The 18,302-nt window shown below is 38.2% G+C and overlaps 1 protein-coding gene across 2 annotated transcripts in view; it reads right to left on the bottom strand.

The window, feature by feature from the left end:
• dcc (DCC netrin 1 receptor) overlaps window positions 1–18,302 on the bottom strand; it is an 803,111-nt gene that overhangs the window by 405,386 nt on the left and 379,423 nt on the right. Inside the window, exon 8 of one of the 2 annotated variants that reach the window (XM_061876767.1) lies at window positions 437–716. In XM_061876767.1, coding sequence (XP_061732751.1) covers window positions 437–716 — 280 coding nt within the window. The remainder of the gene's footprint in view (window positions 1–436; window positions 717–18,302) is intronic. The other variant, XM_061876768.1, reaches the window with a different exon arrangement.

The raw sequence follows: 18,302 nt of genomic DNA, 5'->3' as shown, positions 1-18,302 counted from the left end.
GTAACGTGCATATTTGTTGTAGTTTTGATTACAAAATGTGTATATGTTAAAATCATTCATGCTAATCGGTAGCATGTCTAAGGCCAATTCTATGTAAGTTAGCATCGAGCTAGTACTGTACATGGAACCTTACTGAACTTTTAAGTGCCACCTTGTTTTATTGGCATTGCAAATTGTAACACAACATAGAGGCAGTGCAGCTGAGTGCTAACTGCTTGTTTCCAGGTCAAATGCTTGAGACATAAAGTCTTGTGCAACAAAATTATAGAATTAGGGTACCGTGTGACTTTACATTAATTGGTACCCGGTAGTACGGATTGACTTCTGTCAGTACCTATAAAAGTATTCAATACCCATCCACAGTGTGTTTTTTTAATCTATTTCTAAGTGTGACACCGAGACAACTGACAACTTAAAAACACGAAAACGGTCTTACCTTTCAATGCCCTCCTGGGAGTAGTAAACGCCATATGTTTGTATAGATCCTCCAGTCTCCTCTGGGGGGCGCCAGCTGAGTCGAACAAATCGACTGGACACTAGGACAGGGACCAGGTCACGGGGGGCAGAGGGGAGGGCAACGCCTGGGCTGGGGGACACTGGTGGGGGATCAGAGGAGGAGGAGTAAGTCAAAGGGGTGCCAGAAGGAGCAGGTGGAGCAGGAGGTGGGCGGGGGGTAGTGGGCGTGTGGGCGGGCCTGTACTGAGTGGGTGTGGCTTCTGTGAATATTTTATCAAGAGCAGAGGGAGGGAGACGATGCAGGAAGGACAAGGGACGACCACAGCGGGGAATGGAGGTAAGATGGTGTTGCAAAGTAAAGGAAAAAAGAGAAAATAAGACATGAGATGAACGGATAAGGAACAAAAGACATGGAAGAGACAAGAAGGAAGAAAAAGGAAGAAGAAGAGTGGTAAAGAAGATCCAAGACAAGAAAAAATAGTGGCATAATTTCTAAGAGTTCTAATTAGTTCAAACATTTGAAAGCAAGCACACATATCACAATTCAATAAGGGTTGTCATATGACTTCTTAGTACACTACCCTTAATGTACTAAAAATTTACCAAACCGTGATCTCAAAGGGGAATTGCATTTGTTTGGGGAATTTTGCCTGTCATTCAAAAATTATTATGAAAGATGTGTTGAGTGACGGATCTTTAAAAAAAAATCTATGCATTCTACACATAAGGAAAAGTCCTCTATTCCGCCCATAAAATCAAATAATAAGAAAAAATCCTTAAAGCGCTAATACTCCATTTACATTTTGTGACTTGAATATTAACAAAGTAGTAGTAATATTGATACTATAATGCAGAGAAACTCCTTATAGCAGCGCCGTGGTCACGGACCTGTTTGTTATGTTTACATCATCGAGTTGCCAGCTGTTTCCTCGCTTCTTGAAAGTGTATCATTGATCATAAATCATGCCTCTCACCTGGATAGAAGAAGGCTGAGGGTGTATTCCGACAACTTGGTACACTTTGACAGCCAAATTAGACTTGGAAATGGCAAGAACGACACGAAAAGACGCTTGGCTATACCTCTCTTTTCTTTGCGAGGCTCATGAGTCATTCTTCATCTAAACAGGAATATATGAACCACCTAGCAGTCAGCATTCTAATGATAGCAGACCTTATACAGTAAGTGATGTTTTATTATGTTTGTTGCTTCTCATGAAGTCGGGAGTGAGTAATAATCAGGGATGTTGTTAAAAAAAAGCAAACGCGGTGATGCGTTTTGGAAATTATGCATAAGTCAAATTAAATTATAATAATGATAATAATAAAAATAAAAGAAATTAAGCATTCCTTAAACATATGCTTAAAATGAAAAAATATGTAAATATTAAATGTTACTTTACCTGTTTCCGTTAAAATACTACATATATACCTACATCGGTCCTACTGTATGATTGTGAATTTTGTCCGTCTATCTGTGTTGGCCCTGTGATGAGGTCAAGTCTGTACTCCGCCTTCCGCCCGATTGCAGCTGAGATAGGCTCCAGCACACCCGTGACCCCAAAAGGGATAAGTGGTAGGAAATGGATGGATGGATGTATATAAAACCTTAATGGAGGTGTTTGGATGTTTTTTTTAGGGCTTTATAGGCAGAACAGAGCGGTTTCCATAGGCTCCATTGTAAGCTGACTTTTGATAATATGTATTTACTATTTATAATCCATTAACAAAAAATGCATCCGTTGTCATGTCTTTTATAATTACTGTGAACGATAGGCAAAATTCAAAACACAAGTGCAGTGACGACAGTGTACCATTACACCCCTAGTATACAATCTATTACACTTGATTGTCAGTGAATGATGATATCATGAACATTTCAATGATTCATGTACAGAAGGCTTTGGTTTATCAGCTTTGCTATCAAGGATTGCCACTATAAAATCCGTTGCAAGATATGTTTGTTTTGATTTTTTTTTTAACAGATTCTCATTTTGATGCTAAAAGATGTGCAAAAAAATCCACCGTTTGGATATTTCTACCGTTTTGTGTTTTAGTTTGGTGTACATCATTGGTCTTTTAAACACTCAGAATAGCATATATCCTAATAATCTACCTTTACCATTTATTGGTTGTGGTTCTAACATAAATATGACCAATGAATTAAATACAAAAATCTGTACATTTATTGATACAACACATCATTGGAAAATAGTGACCAAAAATTCAAGTCCAAGCATAATCATGTAACAAAAAATGACCCAATAATTGCTTTAAGTTTATATTTATTACATTTAAAGTACCGTATTTTTCGGATTATAAGTCGCTCTGGAGGATACATCGCACCGGCCGAAATGCATAATAAAGAAGGAAAAAAAACATATATACGTCGCACTGGAGTATAAGTCACATTTTCGGGGGAAATTTATTTGATAAAATCCAACACCAAGAATAGACATTTGAAAGGCAATGTAAAATAAATAAAGAATGGTGAACAACAGGCTGAATAAGTGTACGTTATATGACGCATAAATAACCAACTGAGAAGGTGCCTGGTATGTTAATATTATGGTAAGAGTCATTCAAATAACCATAACATATAGAACATGCTATACGTTTACCAAACAATCTGTTACTACTATCCGATAAATCCGATAAAATCTTCTTCCTCGATGTCGCTTCTAAACAACTCTGCCAACTCCAAAAGTATGCGCTGCTTCCTTTTGTCGTTTTCTGCTGCATATTTCACTACGTCCAGCTTGTAATCTGCAGTACAAGATTTCCTTTTCAGTCCAATTTTTGTTCAGCCCTTCTCAGTTTTTATAAGTTACCACCAATGATGAAATTATACATTTTAATAGCAATGGCAGTAGCATGTAGCATATAGCAGTTAGCATTCCATGACCCACAATGCACTTCTGCCATGACCCTCCCTCGCCGAATTATTATTGGTTGACGTGTATGTAACGATTGCTGACATTTTCTCCGTCTCTTCCGTGAATGAGATATATAATATTATTTGATATTTTACGGTAATGTGCTAATAATTTCACACGCGGCGTGGAACAGTTGGGAGAGTGGCTTTGCAGGCAACCTGAAGGTTCCTGGTTCAATCCCCACCTTCTACCATCCTAGTCACGTCAGTTCTGTCCTTGAGCAAGACACTTCACCCTTGCTCTTGATGGGTCCTAGTTAGCGCCTTGCATGGCAGCTCCCGCCATCAGTGTGTGAATGTGTGTGTGTGAATGGGGGAATGTGGAAATAGTGTCAAAGCGCTTTGAGTTCCTTAAAAAGGTAGAAAAGCGCTAAACAAGTACAACCCATTTGCCATTACGCATAAGTCGCTCCGGAGTAAATGTCACACCCCTGGCCAAACTATGAAAAAAACTGTGACTTATAGTCCGAAAAATACGGTAAACCAAAAGCCCACACAAGGATGCATCAATCATTATTTTCAACACTGGGGGCCAAACTGATAGAAGCTGTCATGTTATCTTTAAGTGAGCAATGAAGATGTTTATGATGCTACAATCCCTGGTATCCTTGATCACGGCCACAACAACAGCTAGCTAGTATTAGCACAATGTTTTTCTGTGCTTTCCACTCGGCTTTTAGATGACATGTCGCCATAACATTTGTGTAAGCATATCCCCTGATACGTAAAAATTATTTAGGAACTGTTTTGCCTTTGCAGTAATAGATGAGTTTCATAGTTGATGTTTTTTCCACATCCTTGTTTTAGGTGGCTCTATGGAGGTGAATAAAATGTTTTGTTTTGGGGGGAGCAGTTGAATGTTTGTGAGGAAGTATAATGCTAAAATCTTAAAGGCCCTATGTTCCAAACTGATTACTAATACAAAGAAAACAAAACAACACATGATCTATGCTAGTGGTTCCCAACCTTTTTTCAGTGATGTACCCCCTGTGAACATTTTTTTAATTCAAGTACCCCCTAATCAGAGCAAAGCATTTTTGGTAAAAAAAAAAAAAAGAGATAAAGAAGTAAAATACAGCACTATGTCATCAGTTTCTGATTTACTAAATTGTATAAGAGTGCAAAATATTGCTCATTTGTAGTGGACTTCCTTGAGCTATTTTGAAAAAAAAAGATATAAAAATAACTAAAAACTTGTTGAAAAATAAACAAGTGTTCGACTATAAATAAAGTTGATTGGCAACACTAAATTAGCCCTACTGTGTGAATGAGAGTGTGAATGTTGTCTGTCTATCTGTGTTGGCCCTGCGATGAGAAAGCGACTTGTCCAGGGTGTACGCCGCCTTCCGCCCGATTGTAGCTGAGATAGGCGCCAGCGCCCCCCCAAAAGGAAATAAGCGGTAGAAAATGGATGGATTTCTACACAAAGAAGCAATCATCAACATAAAGTGCCCTCTTTGGGAATTTTAATAGAGATCCATTCTGGATTCATGAACTTAATTCTAAACATTTTTTCACAAAAAAAAAGAAATCTTTAACATCAATATTTATGTAACATGTCCACAAAAAATCTAGCTGTCAACACTGAATATTGCATTGTTGCATTTCTTTTCACAGTTTATGAACTTACATTCATATTTTGTTGAAGTAATATTCAATAAATACATTTATAAAGGATTTTTGAATTTTTGCTATTTTTAGAATATTTTTAAAAAAATCTCACGTACCCCTTGGCATACCTTCAAGCACCCCCAGGGGTACGCGTACCCCCATTTGAGAACCACTGATCCAAACAACACATGCCCTGTGATCCTTGCCAGGTCAAATGAAAGGTTGATGTCTTTGTCATGACCTAGCAACTGTTCTGTGGCCTACCTCCTTTTTTGTTGCAGTACCTGGTTGTTGTTGGAGTCATTAGCGCACAACCCTTTTTCTCAACATCTGAGTACTTAAGAACATCAGTCCGAGTACTCAGCGCCGGGAGATTTCCTGATGTTACACCCTTCCTGCCATGTTCACCTGCTCTGCTTTGGTTTCCTCACACTCATCGCCCTCTGTGACTTTAGTCTGCATAATGATATGCCAAAATGATTGTAGTTGCACTTGCATACATATCTTTTAAAACGCGTTACTCCATATATTCAGACTCAAAAAGATACGTTTCTGGATCATCATTTGTCTCAAGTTAGTATTTGTTGGCTCTCATGAAGTAGGCCATAATTAGTAGTAGTTGTTGATGGAAATAGTGAACAATGTAGCATATGGGTTCTTGGGTCAAAAAGGGATTGTGAATGATGGGCAAAATTCCCCAAAAAGTGCAGTTCCCCAAGGGAACACGGAGCGCTAATTACCTGTTATATTGACATCATGAACAGGTGTAAATTTATTCTGCCTCTCACCTGGACAGTAGAAGGATGAGGACATAATCTGACAAGTTGGTCAACTATGGCAACCAATTTAGATTCGTGGACCACGAGACAGACACAAAAAGATGCTTGGTTCCACACCCCTGTTTTCTTCGCCACGATTATGAGTCGTTCTTAATCAAAATGGGAATATATCAAGAAATATATCAAAAACCTATCAGTCGGCATTCCGGTGAGAGCAGTACATTAAGTGATGTTTTATTATGTTTTTTGGCATTCATGAAGTCTGCAGTGAGTTGTAACCGGTGATGTTGTCAAAGGAAAAAGCAAACGTAGTGATATGATTTTGAAATGAAATAAATCAATGTTTACTTAAAATGAGCAAAATACGTAAATATTACTTTTGTACATGTTGTGATTGTAGCTGTTAAGTACATATATACTTACAGCATGTAAATATTACCTTAGAACAGGTGTCACCAACCTTTTTGAAACCAAGAGCTACTTCTTGTGTACTGATTAATGCGAAGGGCTACCAGTTTGATACACACTTAAATAAATTGCCAGAAATAGCCAATTTGCTAAATTTACCTTTAATAAATATATATATATACATAAAATATATACATGGGTATTTCTGTCTGTCATTCCGTCGTACATTTTTCTTCCTCTTAGGGAAGGTTTTTTTTTTTATTTTAATCATAATAAGTTTGAAGAAATATTTCACAAATATTCTCCGTCAATAAAACAGAAGCTAAAATGAAGAATTAAATTAAAATGTATTTATTATTCTTTACAATAAAAAAAAAGAAATTTATTTGAACATTGATTTAATTTTTAAAAGGTAAAAAGGTATATGTGTTTACAAATCCTAAAATCTTTTTTAAGGTTGTATTTTTTCTCAAAAATTGTCTTTCTGAAAGTTATGATACGCGAAGTAAAAAAAATAAATTAATGTATTTAAACAAATGAAGACCAAGTCTTTGAAATATTTTCTATTTGAGTTTTGTCTCTCTTAGAATTAAAAATGTCGAGCAAAGCAAGACAAGCTTGCTAGTAAATAAATACAATTAAAAAAATAGAGGCAGCTCAATGGTAAGTGCTGCTATTTGAGCTATTTTTAGAACAGGCCACCGGGCGACTCATCTGGTCCTTACGGGCGACCTGGTGCCCGCGGACACCACGTTGGTGACCCCTGCCTTAGAAAGTTTCTGGATCTTTTTTAAAGAAACTTTATAGGCAGAAAAGAGCGACTCCCATAGGCTCCATTGTAAGCATACATTTGATCACATTTACTAATTAGAAAGCATATAAAAAGGAAAATACTTGTGTTACATAAGGATTGTGAATGCAACATTCCCCCAAAAATTGCAGTTTTCCATTACATTTTATTTGTTTTACTCAGTATATTGATGTGCCAAAGTTCAATGATTTCACTCTGCATATTGATATCCATCCATCCATCTTTTACCACTTGCCTATCCCAGCTGCACTTGGGCGGAAGGCATCGTACACCCTGGACAATTCACCACCTCATGGCCCCACACAAACAGACATACAACCAATCAGCTTAAGTTTAATAGTTTTAGCCTGCAAAATGCTAAAATTATTTACAGTTGTTCTGGCCTACAGGTGTTTAAAACTCTTTTTTAAATTATTCTATATTATTTGGTAGCAGAATGTTCTTTGCTTTTTTGCAAAAATACTAAGTCACTACATTTGAATTGTCAGGACTGTGACATGGATTGAATTTGCTCCTTCGACGCAGAGGGATTACAGGAGGAGCCAGGCGTGAATTCAGGTACATGATAATTTATTAATACATTAAATACAAAAATAATCAAAACAAATGGGCGCTCATAAGGAGGTATATTACTAGACTACAAAATATAAACAGGAAACAAAAACATTTGCACGATGGCACGAATGAACTATGAACATAAACAGCAAGATGGCATGACTATAAACAACTAAAACAAAACACTTACTGTGACAAAAAAACAGGAGGCAAGAACAGCAAGGCGCGTGGCAGGTGATCGTGGGCATGGAGAATGAGTAGCATATGTAGGCAATACAATAGCAGGCATGAAGGCAAAAAGCAAAGAGCAAAGTTCCCAGGACGAGGACAGAAACAGAATGGTATAAATAGCAGCTATGATGATTAGAAACAGGTGTGGGACTGAGGGCTGGTCGCGACTTGGAGACCAGGTGGAAACCAATGGGTTACTATGGAAACAAACAAAACCAGGAAGTGTAAAACGGGAAACAGGAGTCCAAAAACAAAACAAACATGATCAAACTTAAAACTGAATTACAGGCATGACATGAATGGGTATGAGCTAATAAAGGTTTGGGTGTTCTCCATTACCAACATTATTAATTATCATAACATTGCTTTTTTGTAGTACAGATAGTGAATGCACTGTACATTGGTAGTTAATTACCCTTATTTGCACAGAATAATTGAGACACCGTAACACTAGAGAACAATGTAAAGAATATGTCTTCGCTTGGTGGTCAAAGAGCTGAGGAGGCTCCAAGCAGTAAAATGCCATTGCACTAGAAATATACGAGTAAAATAAATAATAGACCCAGACACAACAAGAGAAGCGCACAAAAACAATCGGAATACATTTTAACATGACCCAGCTGTCTGACTGCAGACCATACCCACATGCACGTAGCCTGCCTTTTTCTGTCAAAATGTCAAATATTCACAAGGTACTCTGCATTTATATTGTTTCTGCTGCCCGAGTGATCTTTGCAGGAGTTTGCTTTTCCAGTGTGAGGTTGCCACAAAAGTGTTATATTGTTTTCATTCTTTAAAACAATCGATGCGTGGAATTGACATTACCTTTACAGAAATACACAAAACAGAATACCATATTCAAACCGGTAATTCCAAAGAGCATTATTTGGGCCTATGTTGACTATTCACTTTAATAGTATAGTATTTTTTTTTATCCATAAAGCAACTGTTGCAATCATCAATCTAAGTTTTCCGCATGTATGTAGAGTATAGGGTTGTCCTTTTCAATACTATTATCCGACTAATATCAGCAAAAAACAAGCATCTGATTATATCGACTTTGACATCTAGACTCTCCGATATTAGGCTCTAATACGAGCAGGGATACTTGTGCAATGCTTGATAGCCAGTTAACAGTTAAATATCCTCCAATAAGCACAGACGCTCTCCCTGTATTGTAGTCAAGTAATTTACAAAAGGTAAAAATGGGAGGCAATAGGCTAGGAGCTACACTGCAAAAAGTCTGTGTTCAAAAACAAGGAAAAAAATACAAAAATGAGGGGTATTTTACTTGAATTAAGCAAAAATATCCGCCAATGCAACAAGAAATTTCGGCTAGTCAAGACTTTCCAAAACAAGTAAAATTACCTAACCTAAATGAACCCAAAAATACCTTAAAATGAGTATATTCTCACTAATAACAAGTGCACTTTTCTTGGTAGAAAACAAATAGACCTTTTTGCTCAATATGTCTTAAATTAAGTAAATTAAGTAGTCCCATTATCCTTACATAATGATATGCTTTCGGCATCATGATTTTTTTTGGCATCCTTAAAAAAATCATTACTTTAAAAAAGTAGTTTTATTCTTGTGACAGTTGCAACACACCCAGGACAAACCTAAATAAATGCATACGTGCAAATGATATTCAAAAGTCTAAGAAAATTACAGTTATCATGCATTGCAAAAAGTCAGTGTTCAAAACAAGAATAAAAAATACAAAAATGAGGGGTATTTTATTTCAACGAAGCAAATTATCTGCCAGTAGAACAAGAAAAATTGGCCTGTCAAGAATTTCCAAAACATGTAAAATTAGCTAACCTCAATGAACCCAAAAATACCTTAAAATAATGTATTCTCACTAATAACAAGTGTACTACTATATTAGTACGTATCAATCAATCAATCAATGTTTACTTATATAGCCCTAAATCACAAGTGTCTCAAAGGGCTGCACAAGCCACACAGACATCCTGTTGCAACCATAAAGTACCAATAATTGAATATAATGTCAGTAAAACTTTGCTCTATTCTAATCTACTCCTTGTTTATAGCAGACTATATGTAATATGGAAAATTGTAAATTGTTCTTTGAGTGCAACATGAAAAGTTTAATGCCTTTGACTGTGAGTGTTTAAAGGCCTACTGAAATGAGATTTTTTTATTCAAACGGGGATAGCAGGTCCATTCTATGTGTCATACTTGATCATTTCGCGATATTGCCATATTTTTGCTGAATGGATTTGGTAGAGAACATCGACGATAAAGTTTGCAACTTTTGGTCGCTAATAAAAACGCCTTGTCTGTACCGGAAGTAGCAGACGACGTGAGCGTGACGTCACTGGTTGTGGAGCTCCTCACATCCTCACTTTGTTTACAATCATAGCCACCAGCAGCTAAAGCGATTCGGACTGAGAAAGCGACAATTTCCCCATTAATTTGAGCGAGGATGAAAGATTCGTGAATGAGGATATTGAGAGCGAAAGACTCGAAAAAAAAGGCTAGGGCAGTGAGAGCGATTTAGATGTTATTAGACACATTTACTAGGATAATTCTGGAAAATCCCTTATCTGCCTATTGTGTTACTAGTGTTTTAGTGAGATTAGATAGTACCTGAAAGTCGGAGGGGTGTGGCCACGGGTGTGGTGACCACCAATGTCTCCGGTGGGAGGAGGTATTAGTCCGCAGCTGCTGCAGGAGGATGCAAGCTCCGCTCATAACTACTGTAAGGGCCAACTTATTACCAAAATTTTCTCACCGAAACCTGCTGGTTGACATTTGGTCGGGATCCATGTTCGCTTGACCGCTCTGATCCATAGTAAAGCTTCACCTTCGGGAATTTCAAACAAAGAAACACCGGCTGTGTTTGTGTGGCTAAAGGTTAAAGCTTCTCACCTCCAGCTTTCTACTTTGACTTCTCCATTATTAATTGAACAAATTGCAAAAAGATTCAGCAACACAGATGTCCAGAATACTGTGGAATTATTCGATTAAATCAGACTACTTATAGCTTGGATCGGGCTGGAAAATAATGTCCGCTACAACGTTAGACGTCAAACGCACGCGTCATCATGCGCGTCATCATACCGCGACGTTTTCAACAGGACACTTCGTGGGAAATTTAAAATTGCAATGTAGTAAATTAAAAAAGCCGTATGTTCTATTGTTTCATTGAAAATACAACAGCAAAGTCCATTTGGCTGTCATCTGCCTTTATATGAGACACAATTGTGTCAAAGTCATGATTTGTTTGTTCATGCTTGAAATAAGAATTGATTACTTTGAAAAAGTAGTTTTATACTGATGACACAGCTTAGCAACACTTGATATTCTAGTTTCAAGCATATTTTACTCAATATAGGTCATAAAATCACAGCAACAAGCTGTAATATCTTACTGAGATCATTTAGGACCAAAACCCTTAAAACAAGTAAAACACTCTAACATAAAATCTGCTTAGTGAGAATAATTATCTTATCAGACAGGAACTAAGCAAATATCACCCTCATTTGAGATATTTAATCTTACTTAGATTTCAGTTTTTGCAGTGTAGCAGCTACACAACCGCTAAGCAAACTATAACTCGCAAGATAGACATATGTAATAAATGTCAAACAAAAACAAATGTTTAAATAAATAAATCATAGTAAAACCCACACAGTAGTGGTTAAAATCAGGAGCAATTTTGATTTGATATGGTGTTATATTGTGTTCAATGTTAAACAAAATATATAATGTTAATCAAGTCGCAACTGTCACATTCGGCGCGCATCGTGTGCGCGTGTTGCGTCACCCCCGGGATGCACGAGGACCAGACAGGCAGGAGTAGCAGGTAAGACTTGATTTAATGTATAAAATGATAAAAGAACACTGATACAAATGCAAAAGAAAGCGCGTGCAACGCACGGGGAGCTAGGCTAAACACTTGCACTCAATAAAAAGTCCACAGAAGCGCGTGTCGAGCGCACAGAAACTAAGGAGGAACTTAGCAAAGCAGAACAGGACAAACTTACCAAACATCTGTGTTGCATAGAGCAAGTGACAAACCCAGGCAGAACAAAGGGAGGAGACAGCTTTAAATACAGAAACAATAATCAAAAACAGGTGTGCGTCAAACGACCAGTGCAGGTGGACAAATCAAGTCGCCATGGTGACAAAAACAAACAAGGAAGTGCACCAACTAAGAATCGGAAGCGTCCATGAACCAACAAGATAAACACAAAAGACTCAAAACCAAATAATGTAAGATACGAGCAGCGGATCTTAACAGCAACATTGATAAAGCCCAAAAAACTAGCCAATCATGAGATTTTGACAAATCGCTTACTCCTGGAATCAGTATCCAAATATTTTTAAAAATATATAACTTTTTTGAATAACGTCGAGGGCTTCACGGTGGCAGAGGGGTTAGTGTGTCTGCCTCACAATACGGAGATCCTGAGTAGTCCTGGGTTCAATGCCGGGCTCGGGATTTTTCTGTGTGGCATTTGCATGTTCTCCCCGTGAATGCGTGGGTTCCCTCCGAGTACTCTGGCTTCCTCCCACCTTCAAAGACATGCACCTGGGGATAAGTTGATTGGCAACACTAAATTGTCCCTAGTGTGTGAATGTGACTGTGAATGTTGTCTGTCTATCTGTGTTGGCCCTGTGATGAGGTCGCGACTTGTCCAGGGTGTACACCGCCTTCCGCCCGATTGTAGCTGAGATAGGCACCAGCGCCCCCCGCGACCCCAAAGGGAAAAAGCGGTAGGAAATGGATGGATGCATAACGTCGAATACATTTTCTTTCTCCTTGCCACACAGACCTCTGCTTTGTAGTTTGTACCAAAGCTTGTCCCTGTGGGAGCTGCTCTGACGCAGTCGCTTGAATTACTAGAAAGCTTAGAGCCTCTCTTTTCATACACCGTTAAAATGATTTCAAGACCGCAAATGGTTTGCAGAATATTGTCAGTTTTAAAGATAAATATTTGAAAAGGTGAAGAAGGCTAAATTTACCACATGCCTGCCATATATTGTATGTATGTATGATGTTTTTTATTCACGATCTGGTATTTATAATCTCTACGATGATTAAGTTTGATTCATTAGTTTGGGTATGGGACAAACCTTGCACAGAAATCTTAAACAGGAGTATATGTTCAAATGCAGTATAAAAGTGAGTAATGACGACACGCCACACGCTTGCTTGAGAGGTTTAACCTTGACCGCTTTGTCGATTAATATTTGCTGTACATCTCCTTTGTCAATTTTAACCTCCATTTATGCAGAATAGGCTGCTGTTCTCATTCCCTTGCTTCAACTTCACCCTGCTTCAAAATTCATACTTCTCTTTTTCTCCCTGCACTCAATTTCAGGCCTCATTTCAGCCAGCTGCCATTAAAAACAGCTGCACACACACTCACACACACACACACCCGCACACACATGCACTCACACACCTTATCTCTGGTTAAACTCCTCTAACATATTTATTCCCATAAATCACCACCACTGTGGGTGAGTACAATCTCAAACAACTTGTTGTGTTTGTGTGTGTTTATGTGTCCGTGCGTGAATAAGTTAATTAGATATATAAAGGTTTTTTATATATATATATATATATATATATATATATATATATATATATATATATATATATATACATATACAAACCCCGTTTCCATATGAGTTGGGAAAATTGTGTTAGATGTAAATATAAACGGAATACAATGATTTGCAAATCCTTTTCAACCCATATTCAATTGAATGCACTACAAAGACAAGATATTTGATGTTCAAACTCATAAACTTATTTTTTTGCAAATAATAATTAACTTAGAATTTCATGGCTGCAACATGTGCCAAAGTAGTTGGGAAAGGGCATGTTCACCAATGTGTCACATCACCATTTCTTTTAACAACACTCAATAAACGTTTGGGAACTGAGGAAACTAATTGTTGAAGCTTTGAAAGTAGAATTCTTTCCCATTCTTGTTTTATGTAGAGCTTCAGTCGTTCAACAGTCCGGGGTTTCCGCTGACGTATTTTACGCTTCATAATGTGACCAGGTCATACCGTCATCGTTTCAAGATGCTGGTTAAGCAGCATTACTACTGCACGGTTGTGTCTTCTAGTTATTTACGTTAAAAAGAGCCTTGAAGAATCTGCACTTATATTGTATGGGGGTGGGGGATACTGAATGCAAGTTTAATGCATTTTTGCCATAGCAACTGGTGACACATTATGGTTCTCATATGAAGCTCACACCTGGTAGAGCTGATACTGGATTAGGTATAGTAAAAAGGCACCTTGATGTTCACATAAATCAAAGTGATCTACAATGCCGCCTCACAGCTCACTCACCCGTTCACATTCACATTTTTATACCACGCTGGTGCTTTTATACCACGCTGGTGCTAACTAGGTCATTGGGAGTATTTGCGGCCCATTGCCTCCTTCAAAGAGCTTTGACATCCTCTTAAACACTACGCTTCAACGTGTTTGCGTTATATTTTATTCAGGAAATCGTCAACAGAACGTTAAGCACCAATGGCACGCCACAAAGAAAAGCCCACCATAATACACCGATATCGAGACCAATGTGTTTTGTTGTCCAGTTTCTTGTCTGTTTGTCACTTCAAAAGAATGAACGACATTACTTAGAAATGAATGGTGTCCGTTTAATACTGTAATAGACATCTGTATAATAATCAGACATCTGTATGATAATCATGCTTTATTACACACTATGTTCCAATTCAAAATATAGTTATATTGTTGAAACTTTTGAGACCAAAAAACACCTTTTTCAGACAACCCAAATTCTGAATCGAGGGCTATTTTTGTAGTTATTAAAAAGCAGATTGGTACCTCAAGCATAATGTCATGTTTCAAATTTCCCCTGTTTGTATTGTTATGTCTGCCTTTTCCTCTTGGCGGTTTCTCACTCTCTCTTCTGTTGATTACAGACTTGGTTACAGCTGGAGGCGAGACAATTAGGCACACCTGATTCTTGATGTCTTGTTGCTATTTAAGCTGAGGGGAACAGGCAACTGGTTGCCTTCCTGTGAGACCTGCCAGCACGGCACTGTTTCTAATGTTCACCTTTGTAACTTTTGGTAACTTTATATTTGCTTAGTTGTCTCCAGCCGTCCATCAGACTATTTTTGTTGTAGATTAAGTCAAATTAATGTGTTTTTGTTTCACCTGCTGTTCTGCATCTGGGGTTCAGACCTAACAGGCATTACACATAAACCTCTATCAAGTGGGAATATTATACAACATAAAACATAAATTGTGGAATATGAGATGGTTATTGTTTATGCTCACTACTCAGTAGGGTTGGGTACCTTTCAAATTTGAACCAATAGAGTGCCAATGCACGGTACATTTTAATTTTACTGAGGGAATTCTCTTGAAGGAATCAATAAAGTACTTTCTATCTATCTATCTATCTATCTATTAGAGATGCGCGGTTTGCGGTCTCATCCGCGGAGTCCGCGGATAAACCGCGGGTCGGGCGGGTGACATGACGAAAAAATAGATTTTAATTAGATTCGGGCGGGTGGCGGTTGAACCATTCGGAAATATTTGATATACATGGTTCAGGGATCGGTATCCTGTACCTTTAAAATAGCCATTTAGGGCCCCGTGTCACAAAGCGAAGAAGATAATAGGAGACGCTAACATTCTATAGAATGACTGCTGGCAGTCACCCAGTTAATTAGGGCGTGCTATGAAGCCTTTGGCTTTGTCGCCTCCTACAGCATGTACGAGCAGATTGTCAGTCCAGTAACATGTTGTGTGTGGCTTCAGCGGACACACGCACACGACTGCAAGGCATACTGGGTGACACAGAGTACACTAATGGTTGTGATATAAACAATTTTAACACTTAGTAATATGCGCCACGCTGTGAAGCCACACCAAACAAGAATGACAAACACATTTCAGGAGCACATCCTCACAGAAACACAACATAAACGCAACACAACACATACCCAGAATCCTTTGCATCCATGATACATCGTGATTATTTTATACACCCCGCTAGCAGCAAACCCCGCCACCCCCCACCCCCCTGTGCGTCGGTAAGGTGGGCGGGGTTGGGGGCGCGGGGGTGTAAAATATATTCAGGAAGTGTCACGGATTCAAAGGATTATGGGTATTTGTTGTGTTGCGTTTATGTTTTGTTACTGTGAGGATGTTCTCCCGAAATGTGTTTGTCATTCTTGTATGGTGTGGCTTCACAGCGTGGCGCATATTACTAAGTGTTAAAAATTGTTTATATCACAACCATTAGTGTACTCTATGTCACCCAGTATGCCTTGCAGTCAAGTGCGTGTGACCGCGGAATCCACACACAACATGTTGTTGAACTGACAATCAGCACGTACATGCTGTAAAAGGCGACAAAGCCAATGGCTTCATAGCACGCCCTGATACTTATTGACTGGGTGACTGCCGGCAGTCATTCTAGAGAATGTTAGCATCTCCTATTATCTTCTTCGCATTGTGACACGGGTTTGAATAGCCCTTTGAGTGGTAAAGGTGGCCGACCTCTGATGTATTTCAACGGGCGGGTGGCGGGCGGTTGCGGTTCTGATAAAATGTTGGTTCGGGTGGACGGCGGGTGGATGACGACTTTGGTGATGCGGTTGCGGATGATATAATTGCCTATCCGCTCATCTCCACTATCTATCTATCCATCTATCTATCTATCTATCTATCCATCCATCTATCTATCTATCTATCTATCTATCTATCTATCTATCTATCTGTAGTGAGTCTTATTCTGCGTTGTGTAGTTTTTTAAGTAAGACACTCCACCATTCCGTCGTTTCATCATTTATTGGCCACGTCCTGTGTTGGAAACACGAAACACATACACACGTCTCTATTTTCTGGCGGAGTGATACCTCATCATCAAAAATCCGATAGAACAGAAAATAAACAACATTCATTCATATAAAAATAATAATTTAAATTACATTAACAGAAATGTTTTCTCACAAAAAAAATCCACATACCTGTGTTGGAAACATGAAACACATACACAGGTCTCTATTTTCTGGCGGAGTGATACCCGCTTAAATACCATGTGTAATTATGACCAAACATTTCAAACATTCGACGCTCCAATCCTTACTTAACAAAATTGTGCATAAAAAAATACTTAAAACAGCACATTACTTATACCTACAACATTAATGTTTTCACTTTTAAAGTATTATGAACGTTTAGAAATAATATTTACACAAGAAACACGGAGCAATGAAGAACTATTACCTCATCATCAAAAGTCCGATAGAAGAGGAAGTAAATATCCGAAAAAACAGCAAAGTCACTTCCTGCACCGGACATCTGGTTCTTCAAAATAAAACCAATACTTCAAAATAAAACATAACACCCTGTCTCATTCATAATATAGCGCAACAACATCACACTATTACATATCTATCCATCTATATCTATCTATCTATCTATCCATCTATCCATCTATCTATCTATCTATCTATCTATATCTGCATGACAATCGATTCTGGTACTGTCACATAGTGGTGAGGGAGGTCCTGTTTTGGGGTTGTCTGGCAAACTTCCTGTTTTATTCTGAAAATCTAATCCTTCTCTCGTTTCAGGCCATTTGCCCTTCCTACTGTCTGATGTCGTTCCTAATTGCCTGATTGTGCCCACCTGTGTCACCCTCCCTCATGTGTATATAGCCCTCGTCTTATTGCCAGAGTATATCGTCTGATCGTGTACCTCCAGCCATCTTCCACAGTCTTGTCTAAGTCGCTAAGTATTGCCTTAGTTTAGTCTTTGCTTTCTTTGTACCCTCTGAAGAGGAGTGATGTTGGTTTGCTAAAGTTTTTTTGATCAGTTTTTTTTTAGCTTCTTTCATTGTGCTGTGCCTTCTTTTTTCCCTTCTCTTGGATCACTTTATTTCGTAGTTTTCTTGGCCATGTATAGTGTAGTTCTGTTTACAGCTGTTTGTCTCCTCTTCGTGAGCTATTTCTTTAAGTTGATCGTAGATTGTTGTTTTTTGATTATTAGATCTGTATAGATTTTGCTACCGCCTCTTTTCCTCCCTGGGGAGTGATTTCCCCTTTATTGTTTTTTCACCATGTGGTATGTTTCCTTTTTACTCTACTGTGTCAAGTCTAGAGTTTATACCTATTTGTTTATTCACTCTATCTGAAGAGAGTTGTCAGAAACTGTTGAATAATAGGCCTCTGTCAATCATTTCCTGTCTGCAACTGAGTCCTCATTCTTGCCCAGGCCTAACAAGTACTCAACGGTACCAATATTTAGTACATTTAAAGGTTAAAGGGGAACATTATCACCAGACCTATGTAAGCGTCAATATATACCTTGATGGTGCAGAAAAAAGACCATGTATTTTTTTAACCTATTTCCGAACTCAAAATGGGTGAATTTTGGCAAATGAAACACCTTTCTGTTTATTGCTCTGGTGGCGATGACGTCAGAACATGACGTCTCCGAGGTAATACAGCCGCCATTTTCATTTTCAACACATTGC

This window comes from Nerophis ophidion, linkage group LG17, assembly GCF_033978795.1.
Source record: "Nerophis ophidion isolate RoL-2023_Sa linkage group LG17, RoL_Noph_v1.0, whole genome shotgun sequence".
Classification (NCBI taxonomy): domain Eukaryota; kingdom Metazoa; phylum Chordata; class Actinopteri; order Syngnathiformes; family Syngnathidae; genus Nerophis; species Nerophis ophidion.
This window is presented reverse-complemented; position numbering and strand designations above follow the sequence as displayed.